This window comes from Homalodisca vitripennis, chromosome 4, assembly GCF_021130785.1.
Source record: "Homalodisca vitripennis isolate AUS2020 chromosome 4, UT_GWSS_2.1, whole genome shotgun sequence".
NCBI lineage: Eukaryota > Metazoa > Arthropoda > Insecta > Hemiptera > Cicadellidae > Homalodisca > Homalodisca vitripennis.
This window is the reverse complement of record NC_060210.1, coordinates 82,472,510-82,493,809: the sequence shown is the minus strand read 5'-3', so window position 1 is coordinate 82,493,809 and position 21,300 is coordinate 82,472,510. Positions and strand designations below refer to the sequence as shown.

General features: G+C 34.5%; 1 protein-coding gene across 2 annotated transcripts in view; it reads right to left on the bottom strand.

The window, feature by feature from the left end:
• Nucleotides 1-658: 658 nt before the first annotated feature.
• LOC124359650 (probable serine incorporator) overlaps nucleotides 659-21,300 on the bottom strand; it is a 64,568-nt gene continuing 43,926 nt past the window's right edge. For both annotated transcript variants that reach the window (XM_046812564.1, XM_046812563.1), the window contains 3 exons: nucleotides 10,377-10,524; nucleotides 2,464-2,611; nucleotides 659-1,823 (listed from right to left, as the gene is read on the bottom strand). In XM_046812564.1, the coding sequence (XP_046668520.1) occupies nucleotides 2,473-2,611; nucleotides 10,377-10,524 (287 nt within the window). In that variant the 3' untranslated portion in view covers nucleotides 659-1,823; nucleotides 2,464-2,472. The remainder of the gene's footprint in view (nucleotides 1,824-2,463; nucleotides 2,612-10,376; nucleotides 10,525-21,300) is intronic.

Genomic DNA, 21,300 nt, shown 5'->3' with positions numbered 1-21,300 from the left:
TGTTAGCCATTCCGCAAAATGAATTTAAGGAGTGTTTCCGGAAGTGGGAGGAGCGTTGGAATAAGGTAGTGGCTTGTGGAGGGGAGTACTTTGAAGGCGACCAGATTGCCGTTGCCGCCGAGTAACGTTCATGCCAGACGTCAAGGTCGGATAATTTTTGGAAACACCTCATATGAATTCCTGCAGGGTGTAGATAGGGTGACCAACAAAAAACATGTTGATAAAAGTTTTAATTTATTTTGTTTCTTGTATACAGGGTTGTCCAAAATGTCAAAAGTTGTGCCGTTTCACAGTTTTTCTCTTAAGTTTTAGAAAAATCAAATTTTTATCCAAGGTTACAAAAGAAGTATTCTTTCTAAAAATATATTACAATGTAGTTGAGTATAGTCTCCTACTATGGCTGGGATCGTATTTGAAGAAAGTGCGAAATACAACATTCTGCTACACAATCTTAAGCTGAGTACGCTGTAACACAGTGACAGCTGAAATCTGCTGTCCATACGTGTCTGAAGAGACGAAACTTGTTTCCCAAACAAGCCAGGTGCATAGCACAGAGGTAGTGCCCCTTTACCTTAGCAGCCAGTCAGTATAAGTAACATATTTTTTTCAACTAATTAACAGCATTCAGGATTTAAACTCAATAAAATACAATAAAGAATTGAAATGAAGTAAAATGATTTTTTTGACTTTAAATAATTTTATTAGGCATATACAGTATGTATGTATCCTTGAACATTAAGACAAGGTGATTCACACTTAATTGTTCTAGAAACAATAGCATAGTCGTGGTTTATAACTACATCTAATATAATGTTTAGTTATAACAATTCAATACTTAAAAAAAAATTATAAAAATGTATTAACATCTAACAAAATGCATCACAGTTCAATCAACTAACCTTAAGAATTAAAATAATGTACAGATATTGAAATCTGGATCAATTCATCCCTCTGGCATGGTTCAGTATCTTACTGTTTGAATCAGGAAAGAAATAGAAGTATTTTGACACTACATAAAACATATATTTTTATTAAGAATGGGCTTAAAGTATCCATAATAAGTTTTCAAAGACTAAATTTTAATGTTTCTACCTAAATTAAACTTTTGGCCAATTTAAAATATTTCTGATAAGAAAAGAGTTTTTAAAGCGTAGGCTTCAATACCAATTTCAGAATATTTTGGAGTCCTAAGTAAGGAGTCTCTTACTTAAATCTTCAATCATAATGCCTTTGAATGAAGGGAAACTCAAAAAAGCTTCAAGAATAATTTATTTTTCAACATTTAAGTTTAAAATAAACAGAGCTGTTTCTCTTCTCTTACAAGAATTGTTTATTTTTCCCTTTGCATTTATTGTTATGATTGTGATTCACTTAAAATTGTGCAACGTTCCAGATTATTTTTTATAATTTAAACACATACTGTACATTAGGAATAATTTTTAGTTTTAAATAAAATATTATCAAACTATTTGACAGGCATTTTTGAAAATTAGGTACTTACAAAAAAATGAGTAAGCGAACTTTCATATAAATTCTTAACAAAACATGTATATTAAAACTCAAACCAACTGTTGTCAACTGTGACAAACAAACTGTATGATAAATTAAAAGAATACACCTCCAATTGCCTATGATAGATGTGCATCTGTAGAATGTTACACTAGATTACACTCTTACTGAAATATTTAATATTCTATCTCTACTTAGAAAGAATAAATTACATATTATAGACACGTAGACAATAATTAAACAAGAATATTGGAAAATAAACTTCCTAGCCACTCGGAGATTGCAATGAGAAGCCAACTCCATCACACCATCATCTGAAACAAACATCAAAGTCTTAACAGACTACTTAGCTATTGACACAAATAAAAATTAATTAACTAGCTTATCAGTGAATACTTTATCAGGAATACAAATAATCTATTAAGAGTCTTACATACCTGTACTGTTACATTTTTATTAATGCCAATAAAGATTATATACATATATAGTAGTATATAGTTTCCTAGTTTTTTTTTTCAATATAGGACTAAATGAAATAGTAAATCAGGCCTTCATCTCAGAATCTATCTATGAATCACTTAGTCAAGTTGCCTAAAGTATCCTTCAAAAATAAATGTCTGAAAACAGTGAAATTTAAAAACCTCTCACTTTGTGATTTTATCTCCTTGGCTCTAAACTTATTTGATACCAACAGCATATTTTAAAACGACAGCTAGCGACTAAACGAGACATTTCTCAACCTATGTTCATATGACACTTTAAAAAAAATGATGAATACTATCTTCACGCACAGAAGTTTGTGACACCCTTTAGTGAACACCCAGTGTATATATAAAGTAGAATCAGATTAACAAAATAATAATAAAGCTAAGATATGATAGAGTGAAATACACCAATAATTTTCTAGTTTAGTCATATTAGTAAGAATACTTATTACTGATTTTAACTACATACATAGACATGTTAATCAAACTGTCGGTCTGGCAGGGCGATAGGAGCAACCAATGTCCACATGTACAGAAGAGAACAGATCCAGCTGGAGACCATCTTCACCCACATAGATGCTGCATTCGCATTCAGAGTCTCCAAACTAGAGTTGGGCCTGCAGTCAAATTGTTTTAAACAACACTCTTTCATGACAAAATACAGTATTTTCGCTTTAAAATTACAACAAATACTAGTATAAATTTGGTTCAGTTATTGGGACTAGATGGCTTTGGTGTTGGATACTAATCAAATTATTTAATTAGTAATTTAAATCTTCACTATAAGCCAAATTTAACCCCTTATCTGGCAGCCATTTAACATAACGGTAAAGTTGTAGAAATATACAAAAGAATTTTGTTGAAATAGTAAAACATACAAATATAATATAACACACATTATGTACAAACCGTTTTATAAAGAAAAATTAATGTTATAGTGGCAAATTGCTTTATTCATCAATATATACATACACACACACACACAAGTACACACACATATATACAGGGTGAGTTTTTTAAAGTGATCCAATAGCTAACTTTTTAATTACACGACTTAGCACCACACTTTAAATTTGGAACTTGCTCAATTTTAACTTTCACTCAGGGATACACTTTCAAATTTTTTGAAGATGGCCGCCATTTTCCAATATGGCGGTCAACTTTAAAATCTCTTATGGAACACCCTGTATTTGATGTTGTTTTTAGATTCTACTCAACAAAATAATACATTTTTGCCTTTGAGAGTTTTTCAATATCTCTAATGGTTCAGGAGCTACGTGGACTGGAAGTTTTCATAATTTTTGCCAATATGGCGGCCAACTTTAAAATATTTTATGGAACACCCTGTATTTTATGTTGTTTTTATATTCTACACTACAAAATAAGACATTTTTGCATTTTAGAGATTTTCTATATCTCTAATGGTTCAGGAGCTACGTGGACTGCAAGTTTTTATCATCAGTCCGAAAAAAATCCGAAAACTATATATATATACTAGCTGTTTCCCGCGGCTTCGCACGCGTCTCTTAAGCTTTGCCCGTATATTTCTTTGCCTTCAAATAGTGTTTGGATATTTTAATATACGTAACAACTGTGTTGTAATTGCAGTTTATAATGTGCAGGCGCTTTGATAACTTTTATATCTTGCAGTACAGCCTGGTGGTTAGTTACATCAATGGGCATTGCGTATAAACCTTCTACATAGAAAAATACAAATTTTCATAGTGATCGGTCCAATAGTTTCTGAGTCTATAAAGGACAAACACACAAACATTCATTTTTATATATTATGATTGCAGAAACAGTTTAAACAAAATTTGTCGTTTCTCTTAAGCTTACTCTATGCTTTAAAACTATAAGTGTAAAGAAATTTATATATAAATATATTTTTTGTCGCATTATTATGTTTACAAAGAACAGCTGATTAAAAATTTGAAAAGACTCTTTCACTTAATAACATATGTTTGCTGCAATGCATTTCTTACGGGTATTTCTTTAACCAGTGGGGCGGAATCCTGAATCGGGAAAGGGATAAAAAGTATCCTATAACCTTCTACAGATCAAGACGAACAAATTAAAAAAAAAAATTAGGCGAATCCGTCCAGCCGTTTGTGAGTGATGCTGTTACACACGAACAGTTTCATTTTTATATTATAGATATATATATATATATATATATAATTTTATACACAATAAAATAGTATAAGTGGCTACAACCTAATTTAATTTTAATAGTCATTGAACCACAAAAAGTACTTGCTCCGCCAGGACTCGAATCATGATCTTTCACTTGCTGGGTAAATGCACTACCACAACACCACAGATTTATGATTCAATTATTTTGCATTTGGCCGTTTCTGTCATTATGTGTTTAAATAACCAAACTAACATATGATTGTAAGACCAAATACCTGTCAAACAATTTTTATTTAAATTAATTAAATTTGTATAAATGGCTATAAATAATTAAGTTATATTGTATTACAATAAACTATGTGGTTTACTTTTACTTTCAATTTTGAAAAAAGTTTAAAAAATGAATACTAAAGAATTACGAATCCTAATGAACTGTACAGGTTTCTTAAAATTTATTAAATAATATGCAAATTATTAATAATACCCTACATTAGAAAAATATATAAGCTAAAAAGAAGTATTTGGAAGTTATATGAATATTCTACCAAGTGAGGTCTGTTTTTTACGAACAATTGTAAATTTTTTAGCTTGTATCTTTGTTTAAACAAATTGTTATAAAGTTCTACGGGTTTTTGTATTCTGAAGTCACAAGTAGTTGGAATCCCCTAAGTATAACCAATTTTTTACTGCATCTTTCACCTCATCTGTGACAAAGCATTTGCCACTGATAAATTCCTGAGTATTAAAAATTGCTTGGCACCAGGTCTGGACTGTACAGTAGTATGTTGCCAATCTTTCCCTATCCAAAAGGTCTGGCTAGATCTTGAGTCTGGAATTGTAAAGCAGCAACAAAAGATTCTGACATTATATGGCCATCACACTTGTTCTGTATTGTGTGTTGCAAGGTGATGATGATAGCATAGGAAACTGCTGCAAATATAGTTGTGCCCTAACATTCCATGTCTATCCACAGTCGCCAGTTTGCATGTCGAGATCATCTGTATTTCCTTTTGACTGGTAATGTTACGTGATGCCACTCCACTAACTGATGCTTAGACTCTAGGGTCATAAGTACATTTCATCATATGTATCAATGTTCTTTAAAAATTGATCAGCATTATTAATATATCAGTCCAAAAAATCAAGAGCATTCTTTTTCTTTTAACATTTTCCACTGTAAGAAGCTTAGTAACCTTAACATGAGACAATTTTGTGCGTATTTGTCCTAGGCCTACTTACATTGGATATCCAATAGTTCAGTTCAAATTGTGAACCAACGGTCTTCACCAAACGTTTCATTCATGGTGTATAACCTAATCTACTGTGAATACAAATAGTTAGCCTAATCGCAGTTCATCAGGTACATTTTACCCTTTGTCCTTAAAAGTTCTCTACAACTAACAAACTGCTAAAAACTCATTGCTTGGGGACAACTTTCCCTTAGCTGCTGATGAAGTTCCACTTGTCAAAAACCAAAGTGTTGAATAAATTTTACATTTGGCAAGCACTAGAACCATAACTACATTTGCAAAACCATCAATAGAAATGGTGTGTGAAACGCAACTAGTTGCTATCTCAGAGGGACAGGAATGCACTTATGTCTTGGGAATCTACAGGCCACCTGGAGGAGATCTTGACGTAGCCCTTGACCATGTATCTGACATTTTGGACACTGTACCTGTACAGAAGTCACGTATTATAATCATGGTGGATATAAATATCGATTGTCTAAAACAAGATAGGGACAATGCAAAGCTAACTAATACTTTGTCAGCATACAATATTCACCGTTTACAACTCCCACCTACCAGAGAGACAAATACTACATCTTCATCCATAGACTGTGTATGTAGTAATATCACTCCTCAAGAAATCAATGTCTCTACTTTCACTACTGGGATTTCAGATCATAAAGCACAGCTAAGCTTAATCTACAAGTGTTCAGCTCCTCTGCCCATCGTAAATTCAGAAAGAAGGCACTTAAACAAGAAAAATTTGGACCACCTAAAAGAAATTCTCCGCGATCAGGAATGGGATGAAATCATAAATACAGAAAATGTAAACACAGCGTACAAAAAACTTAGTGACATCCTCACCTCAGCAATGAACACAGCTGCCCTTACGAAAAATCTAGATCCAAACAGAGGCATAAATTTAGAAGCATGTCAGACCCTGTTGCTAGCAGACTTCAAAAAGACTTTCTTGAGCAAGAAAAATTAAGACCTGGGGTTGAGGCAAAAAGATTAACAGCAGAAAGGAAAAAAGCATACGATTTGAGATTGAAATTTTGTAGAAGACAAGCAACTGCCGACTTTATTAACAATGCTGATAACAAGCCTAAAGCGATCTGGGACACCATAAACAGTGAAAAATGCACGGAATCAGCAATTGAACTGGAAGTTGACGGAAAGGAAACTCAGAATCCACTCCAAATAGCAGAACACCTAAATACTTATTTCACAACTGTAGCGGAGAAAACACTGAAAGAAGCCGGTCAAAATCTTGACCTCACTGACAACCAAATGGACATAATCAACAATGTTTCTGATTTTAAGTTCGAAATGACAAACTTTCCATTAGCTTCCACTCAACTAACCGAGGTTGAAAAAGCTATTCTTTCACTGAAATCAAAACCCTCAGCTAGAATTGACGATGTATCATCCACTGTATTGAAATATATAGTCGAAGAAATCAGGCTTCCATTGACAAACATAATTAACAAGTCTCTCTTACAAGGCATTTTTCCAGACGATCTTAAAGTAGCTAAGGTTATCCCGATAAATAAACAAAAGACATGCAAAGTTACAAGTGATTATAGACCTATATCTCTTATTCCTACGATTTCTAAAATAATTGAAAAAATTGTTTTAACAAGATTGATGAGACACCTTGCTTTGTACTCCCTCACATCGATTGTCCCTGCACGAGACTAGAGTGATGCACGCGGGTGTAATTTTTTATAATGCTCTCTCTCAAAATTTGAAGGAGGTTTGTGAACTGACAATTTTAAAAGAAACCTGAGGAGATACTTAATAGTAAAGGAATTTTATAGTGTAAATGAATTCCTCTCTGACAGTGGCTTTTAAATTTTAATTTAAATAATTGTTTTTGTGTGCTTATTTCTTTCTTTTGACTACTATTCAATGTGATTTTGTTGATAGTACTTTTATATTTAAGTTTAGATTTATACTATATTGACGATTGCGATGTACTTCTGTGTACCTTATGCAATAAAAAGAATTGAATTGAATTGAACCTCTCTTCTAACAATCTCTTATCTGAACACCAACACGGCTTCCTACCTGGAAGGTCCACCACTACAGCCATCATAAGTTTTGTTGAATGTGTAATAGACCAGTTGGAAGAAGGAAACTTGACCACAGCTTTGTTCTTAGATTTTTCTAAAGCATTTGACAGTCTGGGACATAACTTACTCATTAAAAAGCTTAAAACATTGGGAATTCACAATACAGAAGAAAGCTGGTTTTCAAGCTACTTGAAAAATAGAACTCAATTGGTTGAGATCAAATATTATACAGTGAACAACACAACTTACCATGCAAGATCTGATCAACTTCCTATCAGTAGAGGGGTTCCTCAAGGATCCGTCCTTGGACCAGTACTCTATATACTGTTCACTAATGACTTACCCAATCATCTCAGTGAGTATGCCTCTTCTACAATGTATGCAGACGATACTGCTTTGATGTTGGCAGAAAAGCAACCTGATAATTTAGACTGTAAAGCCTTCATTGCTTTAAATGTAGCCAAGCAATACTGTCATGTTAACAACTTGGCACTAAACAAAGGAAAAACAAAGCAAGTACTGTTTAGTAGAGCACAAAATGAAAATGTTGGACTCCCGATGTTAGAGGTGGAGGAAGAAACTAAGTACTTGGGAATTATTGTAGACAGTGCTCTATCTTGGACACCTCATGTTGATTTGGTCTGCAACAAATTGAGTACTGCCCTGTATGTGCTCAAAAGAGTTAGAGCTGTCACAGACCTCGCTACAGCTAAAGTTGCTTATTTCTCACTATTTGAATCCCACATTAAGATATGGACTGCTTGTTTGGGGCGTATCAACTGCAGGAAATCTGAATAGAGTCCTAATAATGCAGAAAAAGGCTGTGAGAGTGCTAGCAAGCTTGGGACCAAGAGACACTTGTAGAAGTGCCTTTAAAGACCTTGGTATCCAAACTGTTACTGCCTTGTTTATCTTTCAGTCTATCATTCACATTCTCAAAAGCAATGCTGAACGATTCATCGACATCCATACCCACAACACCAGAAACACAGTAAATTTCAACCTTCAATCTCACAGACTTGCAATGTTTGCCAAAAAACCTTCCTATGCAGGAGCAAAATTTTTCAATCTACTGCCAAGACATCTCAAAGAAGAGAAGAGACTATTGCCATTCAGGACACGTCTCACCACCTGGCTGGCCGACAAGACATTCTGCTCCGTTGAAGAATTTTCAAACTGGAGAGATTTGTCAACCTAATTTATAATTACTTTTATGTATTGACACATATTCTGTACTCTACGTTCACGAATAAAGTTTGCTTTGACTTTGACTAGATCAATTGCAAATGGTGCTGTTAATGCACTTTGGCATGCCTGTATTTTGTGCACATATGCATTTTCATGTTTTTGTTAAATTTGATTAGCTATGGTGATTCTTGATCTTCAGTTTCCAACTCAAATTTGTATATAAACTAATAATAAAAGTGGGTGTAACTGTGTTTCACTACTGTACTATTTGTAAAAAAAGAAAATTGTGAGGTAGCTATTAGTTGTAGAATTTTGTTATTCTAAATAAACATGACGTGTTTTATTACTTTGATTGAACTATCCCAGAATACCCTAGTATTGCTTTTGTCAAAAATATAAATTCAGTAAAACTTGTCACATCTGGCCTAACAGGCACTCTACTGATGGGTAAGCCAAGTACAGAATAACATAAGTACACAATATTCACCTTCTGCTCATTGGAGCGTCTGAATCTAGACTGTCACAGACTTGACTCCTAGAATCTGAAGCTCATGTCCATCTTTGCATCATTTTAACAATAGAGACATATAGACTACAAAATCAAATGTAATCTAAATGAAAAGGTATTCTCATTGTCTCATCACTCAATTGTGCATCTTATGAAACAATGCACATTTTCATCTAGATTACAATTGATTTTGTTGTCAAGGTGTCTTTGATGTTGAAATAATGCAAAGAGTGTTCGTCCTGAGCTTCTTCAGGGCCAAAATTTTATTTTCTCAAAAGTCTGTGACTAAAAAATTTCATAATAACGCTAACACAACCAAACACTGATTGCATCACCACTTGAATTTATTGTCAGATGTGTGATATTGCTGAGCAGTGAATGATGTGAAACTTCAGTGTACAATAATATTGTAAGATATATCAATGGTGGAAATATATTGCTTCATAGCAACAGTTCCAAGCTACAGTGACATTCAACAGCTCAGTTGGGAGCAGTTTGAAGCAGTTGGGAAACCTCACCCCAACACTTGCAGCACTAATGATAATTGGTTCATTAATTCACCCTCTTTATCACTTATTTTTTTGTTTGGGATTTATACTCTTCCTGTAGTACATTCTTTGCCGAATCCACTCTCCCTTCTTATCATCTATTACTCCACACTTTGTTAGAAATCTGCAGTTTCTATGCTTCCCACAAGCTTAGTATTTTCCTAGTTCTATAATTTTACACATAGGACTTAACTCCAATCAGTACATTTTAGGGTATCCATGGTTCACTGCAGTATTTATATCTGTCATCCTAAATCACATAAAATCCCTTAAACTATACCTAGAAGAAGTTTTGCATGCCACTTAGAAGTACACACAGGTGTGCACGTACACAGTCCATTCAGATTCCTATACACAACTTTTACATTTGTTACTTATAGTAAAGTGACCCTCTGAACTCCATATTCTTATGTCTTCACACATAGTAACCATCTTGCCCTTCGTTGACATCAGCTTTCTACTCTCACAAAAGTCATCTTTTGTTTCTTCTTAATGTTTAATCAAGAATCATGCAAATTTAATAGTGGTAAAAAATACTATAATGGTAAATAGTTTTTTTAATCAATTAACATATTTCTATTCTGTATTAAATTTTTTTATCTGCATATAATAATCATTAAAACAACATTATTACACATGGCAGTATAAGTTAAACTAGCAATAAAATAATATTTATAATACAAAACAATACTTACGAGTACCAGTTGGTTAAAGTCATCATAACATAAAGTGTAGCGAGACCAAACATTACATGGAAGAATGACCAGGAGTATGAGCAACCTTCCTCTTCATTGTCCCACACCTTGCCAGAGTGATCTCCATGTCCGCTTTCACTGCCAGTTTCTGGAACATCAAGTCCAACAACATACAGCTCTGCATGAACAACCTGAATTCTTAAATAAGTAAAGGAATAAATAGAAAATAGAGATTGAATCTAAATTAAAAACAATTGAGAACAATTAAAAAAATGTTTGAGAACTGTAAATTGTTTTATAAAATCTGATATCTAACATTTAAATTTAAAAAATTCAAATTAGTGCACGATACCAATATTCCCACTCAATCTTAATTAACAAATTCACTGCTCCTTTACGATTTTCACAGTAAAATAGCAATTTTACAGTCAACTGTTTTATATAAACAACCATTACAAATAAAAATTAAAAGATTGTTTGTTTTCATACAGAGTGGCTGATTTTTAAGTGTCTAGCCCCAAAACGAGCCATGAACCCGAGCACTGGCCCAGGACTCGGCACTTTGGCGTCTGTTGCCGGTTCTCGTATCTCAACTCACCTTGAATACAAGTGTGTTTCGTGTAAGTTCATTTTTCAGACACGTAAAACTATTAAAAAAAAAACTATTCTTTAATTCATTAACGATTTCGACTATTTTGCAAGAATAGACGGATGTATCTAAAATAAGGTGGGGGATTCATATTAGGCCTCGGCTATAACAATATCAGTGTGCTACATGCGTATAATGGTATTGTGGGAATAATGGGATAGAATTTACCAGTTGTCTCACATCAGAGTCCTACTAGAAGTGGTTCACACAAGCAAGATTTTGCAGAAGCCTAAATTTGTGGTTCACGGCGATCGGTATCCTGGTGCGATTTTAAGCGGTTTTCACTTACGTCACAAAATGCTGACAGAACACAAATAAAAGCTGTTGGCTGTGGCAGCAAAATTGCGGGTCCCTTTCAGAAGACCAACATAAGTTTTGGCGTACTACTGCGATTCAAGTTGTCCTTCCCCGTCTCATTCAGCAGTCGCCTCTTGATGAAACAACATGAATGAAGAGTAATTTTTATTTTTTATAATACTTCGCTGTTCCGTGATTTATGGCGAAGCAGAAGAGACTGAAGAGTGGTAAGACAGATTTGAGTTTATCCCCATCTTAAGTTCTAGGTTTTCTATTAAGTCACTTTTACCAACTATTACTGCACCCAGAGCTTAGGAAAGAGCCAGATAAAAAAAAAAAATATTGCGATATGTCTGAAAAAAATTATTTGATGAACAAGTGCATAGTATTAACTTGTTTCTTGATTCCACAACACAGGACTACCCTACTTCTATTATAAACCATTCAAAGTTTAATTCACACATTTTTAACAATAGAACAATGTTAATAACATCAGAACTGAGATAAAACACACTTAATATTCAAGTTGAGTTAAGATGCGAAAAACCGGCAGACGGCGCCAAAAATTGCCGAATCCTGACATCCGCTCATGGCTCTAGACTCGAACAAATGAAAGCACCAATGGTTCTCCATAGGTCCATCAGGTGAGCAGTCGGCCATTTGTGGATGATAGAGCACAAAAAGCTAATTTCATTGGTGTTTTGTGGCCTGTGTGAAACCGGTCTTGGTAGTGTATCACATTATGGAGCAGTTCACGCGAGGAAGCACGAGCTGGACGATCGCAGTCAATCGCAACGTGTTAGCTGACAGTGGTGACATTGTACATATGTGGGAGCATTTTGTGGTTACGAGGGGCTGCTTGTTTATTGCATAAATCGTAATATAGTGTATAAAAAGTAATGTTTATACGGGGTGTCTATAAAAGAACTCCGGGGTTTTTTAAGGCAAAATATTTTAATAAAGTAAAAAACGTACATACATGTTTTATACATGATTAGAAAGCTTACATTTTCAAGATTTTTTTAACAACTTAGTAAAGTTCAATGTGAGCTCCGTTAGTGGCACGGCACACGTCGAAACGGTATTCTAACTACCTCTTCCCATGTCCTGGCGAGCATGTCTGGGGGAACGGACGCCACGCAATTCACTATTCGTTCCCTGAGATGGCGAACATTTCGAATTTTCCTCTCCGCATAAACAAGATTCTTGATATGCCCCCAGAAGAAAAAGTCCAACGGAGTCATATCAGGGCTCCTTGGTGGCCATGGAATAGGTCATTTCCCTTCCAATCCACCTGTTACCGAAAACGAGCGTCCAGTGACTCACGCACACGGCAAACTGAAGTGTGGCGGCGCCCCATCTTGTTGGAAGTAAACTAAACCTTTCTCCGCCTCAATGTCATCCAACTGAGGATAAACATACTCCTCTAACATGTCACAATAGACATCACCATTGATATTCCTTTCGGCAAAAATGAAGGGACCTATGACTCTGTCATGCATAAGAGCAACACCAAACATTCACTTTGGGCGTGTCACGTTCGTACTCAATAAACTCATGGGGCAGCTGTGAACCCCAAATTCTGCAATTATGCCTGTTTACAATTCCGTTCACATAAAAAGTAGCTTCATCACTAAAAATCACACTTTTAAAAACATCATTATCTTCATCAATTTTAGCCAGCATGGAAACAGAAAAGTCGAATCTCTTAACCTTGTCTGCCGGTTTGATATGGTGTAAAAGTTGAATCTTATAGGCAGTTAAACGAAGTCTTTTATGAATTACCTTATGGACTGTTGATCTTGGTAACCCCAATTCCAGACTGCGTCTTGTTACCGATTTCTTAGGGTTTCGAGTGCATGAAGCTTGGATTCTGTCTACATTCTCTTGAGACACACGCGGCCTACCCGGCGACTTTTGCTTCAAAACACTTCCTGTTTCCTTGAACTGACGAATTGTTTTGTCTGTAGGCGGGTCAACACCATAGCTACGTCGAAAGTTTCTTTGTACAGTAACAACAGAATTAGTTTCTATGAGCCAAATAACACACTGAGCCTTTTGTTGAGGGGTCGCCATAGCGCGGCAGTCCAGACGACACTGACTGCCTGCCGCAGCCGCTACGTCATTTCCAGGTCAACGCTCCGCAGTGCTGCCAACTGTTGAGAGAAACATTCCCAATTGGTATGAGTAAAACTCTTTGAGCTGCTTGTTTCAAAGGAATTGATCAAATGTTGCTATCTTTTATAGTTTTAAAAATATTAATTTTTTAAACCCCGGAGTTCTTTTATAGACACCCTGTACGTATATTATTAAGGTATCAACACATCCATGGACTCCTTTCCAGCCGAATCCATTGACACCCATATTTTGAGAAGGATTGGCACACCCACGAGGTTTGCCAGTGTTAACCCCCCAAAAACTACTACATCGCCAGGGCTGTGACACGCTGTTTTCGGCTGCGATCTAGTGGTGGTGGCGGTCGGTCATCTGAGATCGGTCTGCTCGCACTCGCTCGAGTGAACCACTCCACTCTATTCGATCCGGTACACTATGAAGGGAATTAAAGGTTTTTTCCCACATGAATTTTCTCCCCACTCACTCCTCATAGGGGAAACCTCTGACCTGGTTTCACTTGCCGCTCGCCTAAGCCTGGTCTATTTCTTTCTTTGGTCTGTGGGATTAATCTGTATATTGTTTTGGAATATATATACTTCAAATAAACTGACAGTTTTTATTGAGATGTATTTTAAAAGTTGCTTTTGAATAATACAATAATTAGCATTAAACTTAATTTAGATGTTTAGTACATTTAGTTTTAAATGTAGAGTAAAGTACATGAGGCAATTACTTTAATATCTTGACTTTAGTTACTTAAAATTAGGTATTTTTTGTATTTATATTTATTTCATACTGCAGGAAGATGTTATCTGTGGCTTGCAGCTAGTGTGCTGTGAAATAGGCATTAGATTCCACAATGAATATAACTTATTGACAGAAAATCACTATGCTAATCTTCTCATAAGTTTTTAGCTAAGAATCTGTTTCATAGTTAAGATTGAATGATCGAGAACGATGTTTAACTTCAGTTTCTACATATGACAAAATTGGTATAAAACAGCAGAAACTTTTACAATATTAAAAAACATTATGAATCCCAGTTAAATGAGAAAGGCGAATTGTATTGTACTTTGCACTGTTCTTCTACATGGTTACGACTAAGAGTGCCATTTCAGGTAGTTTTTTTAGAAAGTCGAGGTTAACCCAGTGCCTCAGAAAATTTAAACACAAATGAGAACATAATTTAAACAAGCTAAGTAAATTATCCTAATCAAGCAAACAATTTTTTAGTAGTCAGTTTGACCAATACGTCTGTTAGACTAAATGTTAATAAATTTTTCCCTGGGATCCGAATCTTCCTTCAGGTAGCAGAACCTAAATATATAGCAGTCATTTTAGTTAGTGCAAATCAAGAACATTTGGTCAGTACTGCTTCAACCAATGCTGGCCATATGTACTGTATATTGTGCTTTTTATTAATCTTTTTCAACATTTTTTCATTGTTATCTGTTGCATGAGCACCAAAAGCAGAATCAAAATCAATGTTCAAGTATTTAAGTGAAATTTCTTGCAGATTTACAAACAGGTACTTCTTGCAATGTCTTGGCAGATCCACACAGTTAGTTTCCAATATAAACAGATCCAGATTGTATGATGATAGAGGTCCTCCTACTTCATTGTTTTACAAAATCGTTTTGATCTAATTCTTTCTGTTATTACGATACATTTGCTTCTATAAAAATAAATACCATTTACTTGAAGCATGGAAAAATTGAAAATTCATTGTAACAAATAATAAATACAAATTTTCCGATAAAAAGGTAAATTCTGTGCAAAACCTTTCAAAATTAAAGATTTCATCTTCAGGCAACTTCATAATCTTATATTTTTACACATACTTACAAATTTATTTCTTCTTCCCGAATCCCTGTCTCGTCTTTACTTGATGTCAAATTTGTTAGGTTTCTCAACACTCAGAAAGATGTGGGAATTTTTGGCAAGAAGAAAATGACAATGATGCAAATTAATAACTAAATGGATATGAATGATTTATGTTTCTACTAAGAAGTTTTTAAATTCATAAAGATTTTGTATGAAATCTAATTTCTTTTTGTCTTGGCTATAAGCCTTTCTATAATCATAATATTCATTGTATGAGGCTCTGATGAACTAGAGAATTCAATAATGGACATTATTGGTATAACCCTTACATTTCCAGTTCTATGATACACTCTCTATATTAAATGATTATATTTAATATCAGATAAAGAATTATCCAGCAATACTACACAAGATATAATGTACAATGTTGCAAGATTAAGTAATAAGATTTATATCACCTAATTGTGATAGAAATTGATGAATTAAAATGAATTGAAAGTGACAATTCTTCACTAACCGGTTTTAAATATAAACCAATTTCTTCATGTACTAGAGCTCAATGCTCAACTTGAGGTGTAAATATATGAATTAATATTCCTACGGACATTTCTTTATATTTTGCAATCAAAATAAAATCAGTAACTAAATACTTTTAAAGCTCAAAATAAAAATAGACTTTCTGTGTTTTATGTGAGTGTCACATAGCAAGCAATTCATTCTTGAGTTAACTAAGCATATAATTCTGAAAAATCCAAAATTTATACGCTGTTGATTGATTGATTAAAAAAATATATAAGCAGAATCTTTCCCAAATATTACAATTAGATCAGAAAAGCTATTTATTTGTCTGTGTTTAAATCACAATTTGTAACACGTTGAAATTTATAAAATAAAATAAAAATAAATAAAATATAAAAGTTTAAAAAGGAAATGGCCTTACTGATACAGCAACTGCAAATTTCATCAGTAATGTTTGGAACCTTAGGAGGAATAGTGGATTCTGGAGGCAACTTTCCTGGGAATTTAAATAACAATATTAGGACCTAAACAAATATTGATTAATTAAATCTATGTGCACTGTCCAATTTCGAACTAGACAAATGAGTCTTACTTCTAAAGCTTGTGCTGTCATTGTCATAACTAACATCAAAAAGTATTCAGGTTCACAATATGTAGAAACACTGTTTATACGAAGAACACAGTTGAGTTTGCCTTACTGCCCCAATCAAGAAAATATTTACATATATATGTCTGGCCTTTGTAATTTACTTTTAGTCTAATGGGTGAAGTGAAAATCCCAACTTCCAGCTGGTATTGGTACTGAACTTTGGTATCAATACCATGATAACATGATTGTTCTTCACTTATGTATTGTTTTAATGGTTGTTTTAAATATCATATATAGTACTTTCAATCGTTCAAATTAAAACAATTTGGGGATTTACTAGCATCACATTTAAACAATCCCGTTTGTTGGAATGTTTTAGAATTATTTAGTACCTACATGTAATTCTCCAATGAATCCATTTGTACTCTTTTGCAACCCTTTAGTACATTTAGAACGTTAAAGAACAGACTATTTGAAGTTTACTAAATCTGGGACACTCTCTCATTGGTAGAAGGCACAAGAGACCAACAAACAACATTGTTTCAAATAATCAATTTACCTTGCCAATACTTATACATACGTAATATAAAATAAACCTCATATATTGCAGTTACCTAGAATTTTGTATGATAGATTTAAAATAAATACTGTACATTGATTATTACTACATACTAATTTTACTACAAGTATAATAGTAATGCACTGACTTGAGCTAATTATGTTTTACAAATAAGATCTCTCAGTAACATGATGTTAAAGTTTATATGCTTTAAAAATAAAGTAACATATTTTCTTAGAGTAAGAATGAAAATTATATATTTGTATTTTAGAACTAAAGAACCATTATTTTTAAAATCCCAACTGCCAAGCCATAAGCCAAAGTAAGGTGCATGAACAGTTTTAACACGAGAAAAATTTTATAAGAAAACAAGCTCATACAAAATCAAAATAAAACGTAAATTTATGTAAAAATATGTGGAAATTGAAAATAAATATTTGAAGTCTGTTTTAAAACTCATAATCACTTTGTTACTGAAAGGTTATCATTTTATTTTATTGGGGGTACTGCTATATACTGCCAACTCATATTAACACACAAATTTGATCAGGGGTTTCAACTGTTAACAATACGAGGTGTGATCAAAAGTTCCAGGACTTTTTATATACTGTGGGAATGCAATGTTTCACAGCGATGCGGTTGGCAGCATTGTATTTCCTGACTCAACAGTAACACAGCTGTGTTTGCAGATCAATCATAACATCACTGAAAGTAACATTAGCACAGTTTGTTTGAGATTAGTTTTAAAGAGTTGGCTATTTTTTGTTTAATGAAAATGAATGTGAAAGAAGAGCAACGTGTTTGTCTGAAACTGAACAAGACGTTTTCTGAAACCTTTTTGATGTTACAAGAGGCTTTTGGTGAAGAATGTCTAAGCCGATCATGCTGCCATCAGTAGTTCAAGAGGTTTAAAGATGGCCGAACATCCACAGACGACGATGCTCGTTCCGGACACCCTTCAACATCAATCAATGATGACAATGTTGCTAAAGTGAACGCTCTCGTACAATCAGACCGTCGACTAACAATCCGTGAAATGGCAGAAGAGTGTAACATTTCATTTGGGTCATGTCAGGAAATTTTAACTGAAAAACTTCAAATGCGTCGTGTTGCAGCAAAGTTTGTGCCAAAACTGTTGACTGAAGACAATAGACAATAGACAATATTCTTTATTAACAACATCATCAAGACATGTTACAGAGTCAAACAGTTTTTTAAAAGTGAATTGTATTATTAAATGAGAGGTCTTTTTAAAATTTCATCATTCCATGAGAAGAACTCATCGAGCGTTTTTGTAGTATGCGTGGTCTTGCAGCCAACACCGTAAGGTTCTCTTTATAGCTCTTGGGTTGTCTTTCAGATGATCTGGTAGCTTGTTGAACAGTTTCATTCCAGCATATGATGGTTTTTTCTCGTATAATGCTGTTCTATGGACTGGTAGAGTGTAATCCCCTGCTTGTCTGGTGTAGTGGCCGTGGAGTTCTCTTTGTTTTGGAGGATTCTTAGTTATGCAGTAAAGTACGGTTTCTATGATGTAAATGGATGTTTACTGTCAATATTTCCAGTTTTTGAAGATGTTTCTGCAGCTCTCTCTAGGTCCTATTCCAGCCATTAAACCTTATTGCTTTTTTCTGCATCACCAGAACTCTGTGGAGATTGCCAGCTGAAGAAGCACCCCAGACTGCTATTCCATAACGCAGGTGGCTTTCGAATAACGCATGATATGCTGTTTCTCGTGGCTTCATGAGTACTAGTTGTCTTGGTTCTCTTTAATGCAAACAATGCTGAGTTAAGCTTTAGGGCAGAGGCTTGTCTATATGGTTTTTCCCGCTCCAGCGCATGTTCTCGTCAAGTATTATGCCAAGATGTTTAACTTCATCAGCTGCTTGGATATTTGGTAGTTCAGTTACAAGGGCCTTTTTAACTGCCTAGAGGTCAATTTGTTTTGTTTTTTTCTCATTGAGAAACGAGGTCGTTTCTCATTGTATATTTCTTGAGCCATGTTGAAAAAGCCTATTGTATGTGTTAATTTCCAGTTGTTCAGTATTTCTATTTGCTGCAAGCAGAAACTGTGTGTCTGCGTACATGATCATTTGACAATATTCTCTCAAGTGTTCTGGAAAGTCATTTATAAATAAAATAAACAAAACTGGGTCCAAGGACCGAGCCTTGTGGAACTCCTCTTCTCACTGGTAAGGGGTGAGATTGTAGTGATTGTGTGAGTGTCCCTTGGTTGTTTCCTTTAGTTCCACTATTTGCTTTCGTCCTTTGAGATAGCTTTCAAACCAACTGAGTGCTGTTTGTTCTAATACCAACATTTTGAAGTTTAGTCAATATGAGTTCATGTCCCCCCCAAGGCAATCAAAGGCTTTACTGAGATCAAGGTATAAGCTGGTGATAGTGTTTGCTTGATCTCCATATTGTCAATTATATATTCAAGCTAGGTCAATAATTGCAGTTGTGGTAGATTTTCCAGAGATGAATCCATGCTGCTTGTCAGTTAGTATTTGGTTCTCTTAGATACTTTAGGAGTTAATAAGTGTTACTTTTTCAATAAGTTTTGAGATTGATAAGAAAGAGTTAGGTCTGTAATTGAATTTTTTGAGGGGGACTGAGATATTTGGTAGTAATTGGCAATGGTTTTTGAGGGTCACCTTGTTTTTTACATGGATTGATTTTTAGCAATTTTTAATTTTGACGGGAAGATTGCCTTTTTGAATGGACAAATTTTGTTGATTTTTTACAAGGGGTGTTATTAGTTCATCAGCCACAACATTTAAGGATCTTGGTTGATATCTATTCCAGAAGAAGATGAACTCCTTAGAGACCTTACAATTTTGTACATTTCTTCAGCTGTGGTTGGTTCCAAAGTGTTAGAGTTTCTCTTAGAAACTGCTTATCGACATGTTGAGTGGCTGGGACTGCCAATCTGTGTTATATGCTAATTATTGTTTATGTAAGCGTTTCTTCAGCTATGTTTGCAAAATACTCGTTTAAAAAACACAATTAGCTGTTCTTTCAGTATCTGTAAAAGTTCTTCTGTTCAGTATCAGTTCTTTCTTCTATTTTCTATTTAGTAGTTTCAGCGCCTATCTTCCTTTGCCTCTCGTTGTTTACAGTGTTCCAGATAGCTTTGGATTTATTATCTGCTTGTTGTATGTATGTAGCATTTGCCTCCTGTCTTGACTGTTTAAGTTTTTTGGTCATATGTTTTCTTAACGTTCAGTGGCAGCCTGTTTGTCATCTGGAATTTCCAGTTAGGAAAAACTTATCTTGTGCTTTCAGGAATTCTTCTTTAAGGATGGACATTTCTCTGGTATATAAGTAATCATTTTTTCCCTTTTTTTGCTTAGCAACGAGATCTCACCTTAGGGGCAAGTCCAGTCAAGTGCAAACTGGAAAGATGTGCTAAAGTGGAAATATGCTTCGTCTACCTCATTTGAATTAATGACGGGAGTCCCAAGTTTCCCATAGACAGTCGGTTCTTTAAGTTAAGGAGATTATTATTATGTGTAAGATTTCTTTGTGAATTATATATGTTTCCTATGGTCTCTTTTGGCATGTTATTGTACAGTATTTGTCCAGTGTGGTCTGATAGCCCCAGTGATAGTCACTTCTACACTTATCATGTCTTGATCCAGATCTGAGCATACTATGTCTATTGAGGATATAGAGATTTCGGTGATTTGGTTCTGGTAGGTGGGAGGTCTAATCTCTGGATGTTATATCCCTTAGCAGTTCGTTGAATGCACTGCGTTTCTCTTGAGGTCTCATCAAGATTATCAATGTTTACATCCCCCATAACAAGTTTTTTAGCACTCAGCGGTTAGTTTTGTCCAGAGCTTCAGACAGGACTTTAAGTACATTGTCAAAATTTGATCCTGGTGGTCGGTACACTCAAGTAAGTATAAGCATTTTTCTTGGGTTCATTCTTATTTTAATAGCTGATACTTCACAAGTCATCTCAATACTGTATTGTTCTACTAACCCTACGCTTTCGGTTTTATAGGAAACTTGGTTATGTTTATATATGGTGACTCCTCCTTTAATGTGTTCACTTCTGCCATAAGCACTGATTAGTTTGTAGTCAGCTATTATGGCTTGATCTATTGTGCCCTTTTTTAGACCATGTTCTGTCAGTATTTATAAAATCTGGATTTGTATTGTGCAGCAGGTGTTCTAGCCGCTCAATTTTGCTTGCCATTCTATCCATATTTTGGTGGAAGAAAAGTAGTTTGTCCTGATTTTGCTTTGAGTTTTTGTTATGGATGGTGATTTAATGAGCTTACATGGTCTAAAAAAAGGGTTGGACGATTGTATTTCTGTCTCAGCTGTTATGTGGTGTTGGTCTAGTTCAGTATGGGGAGTCACT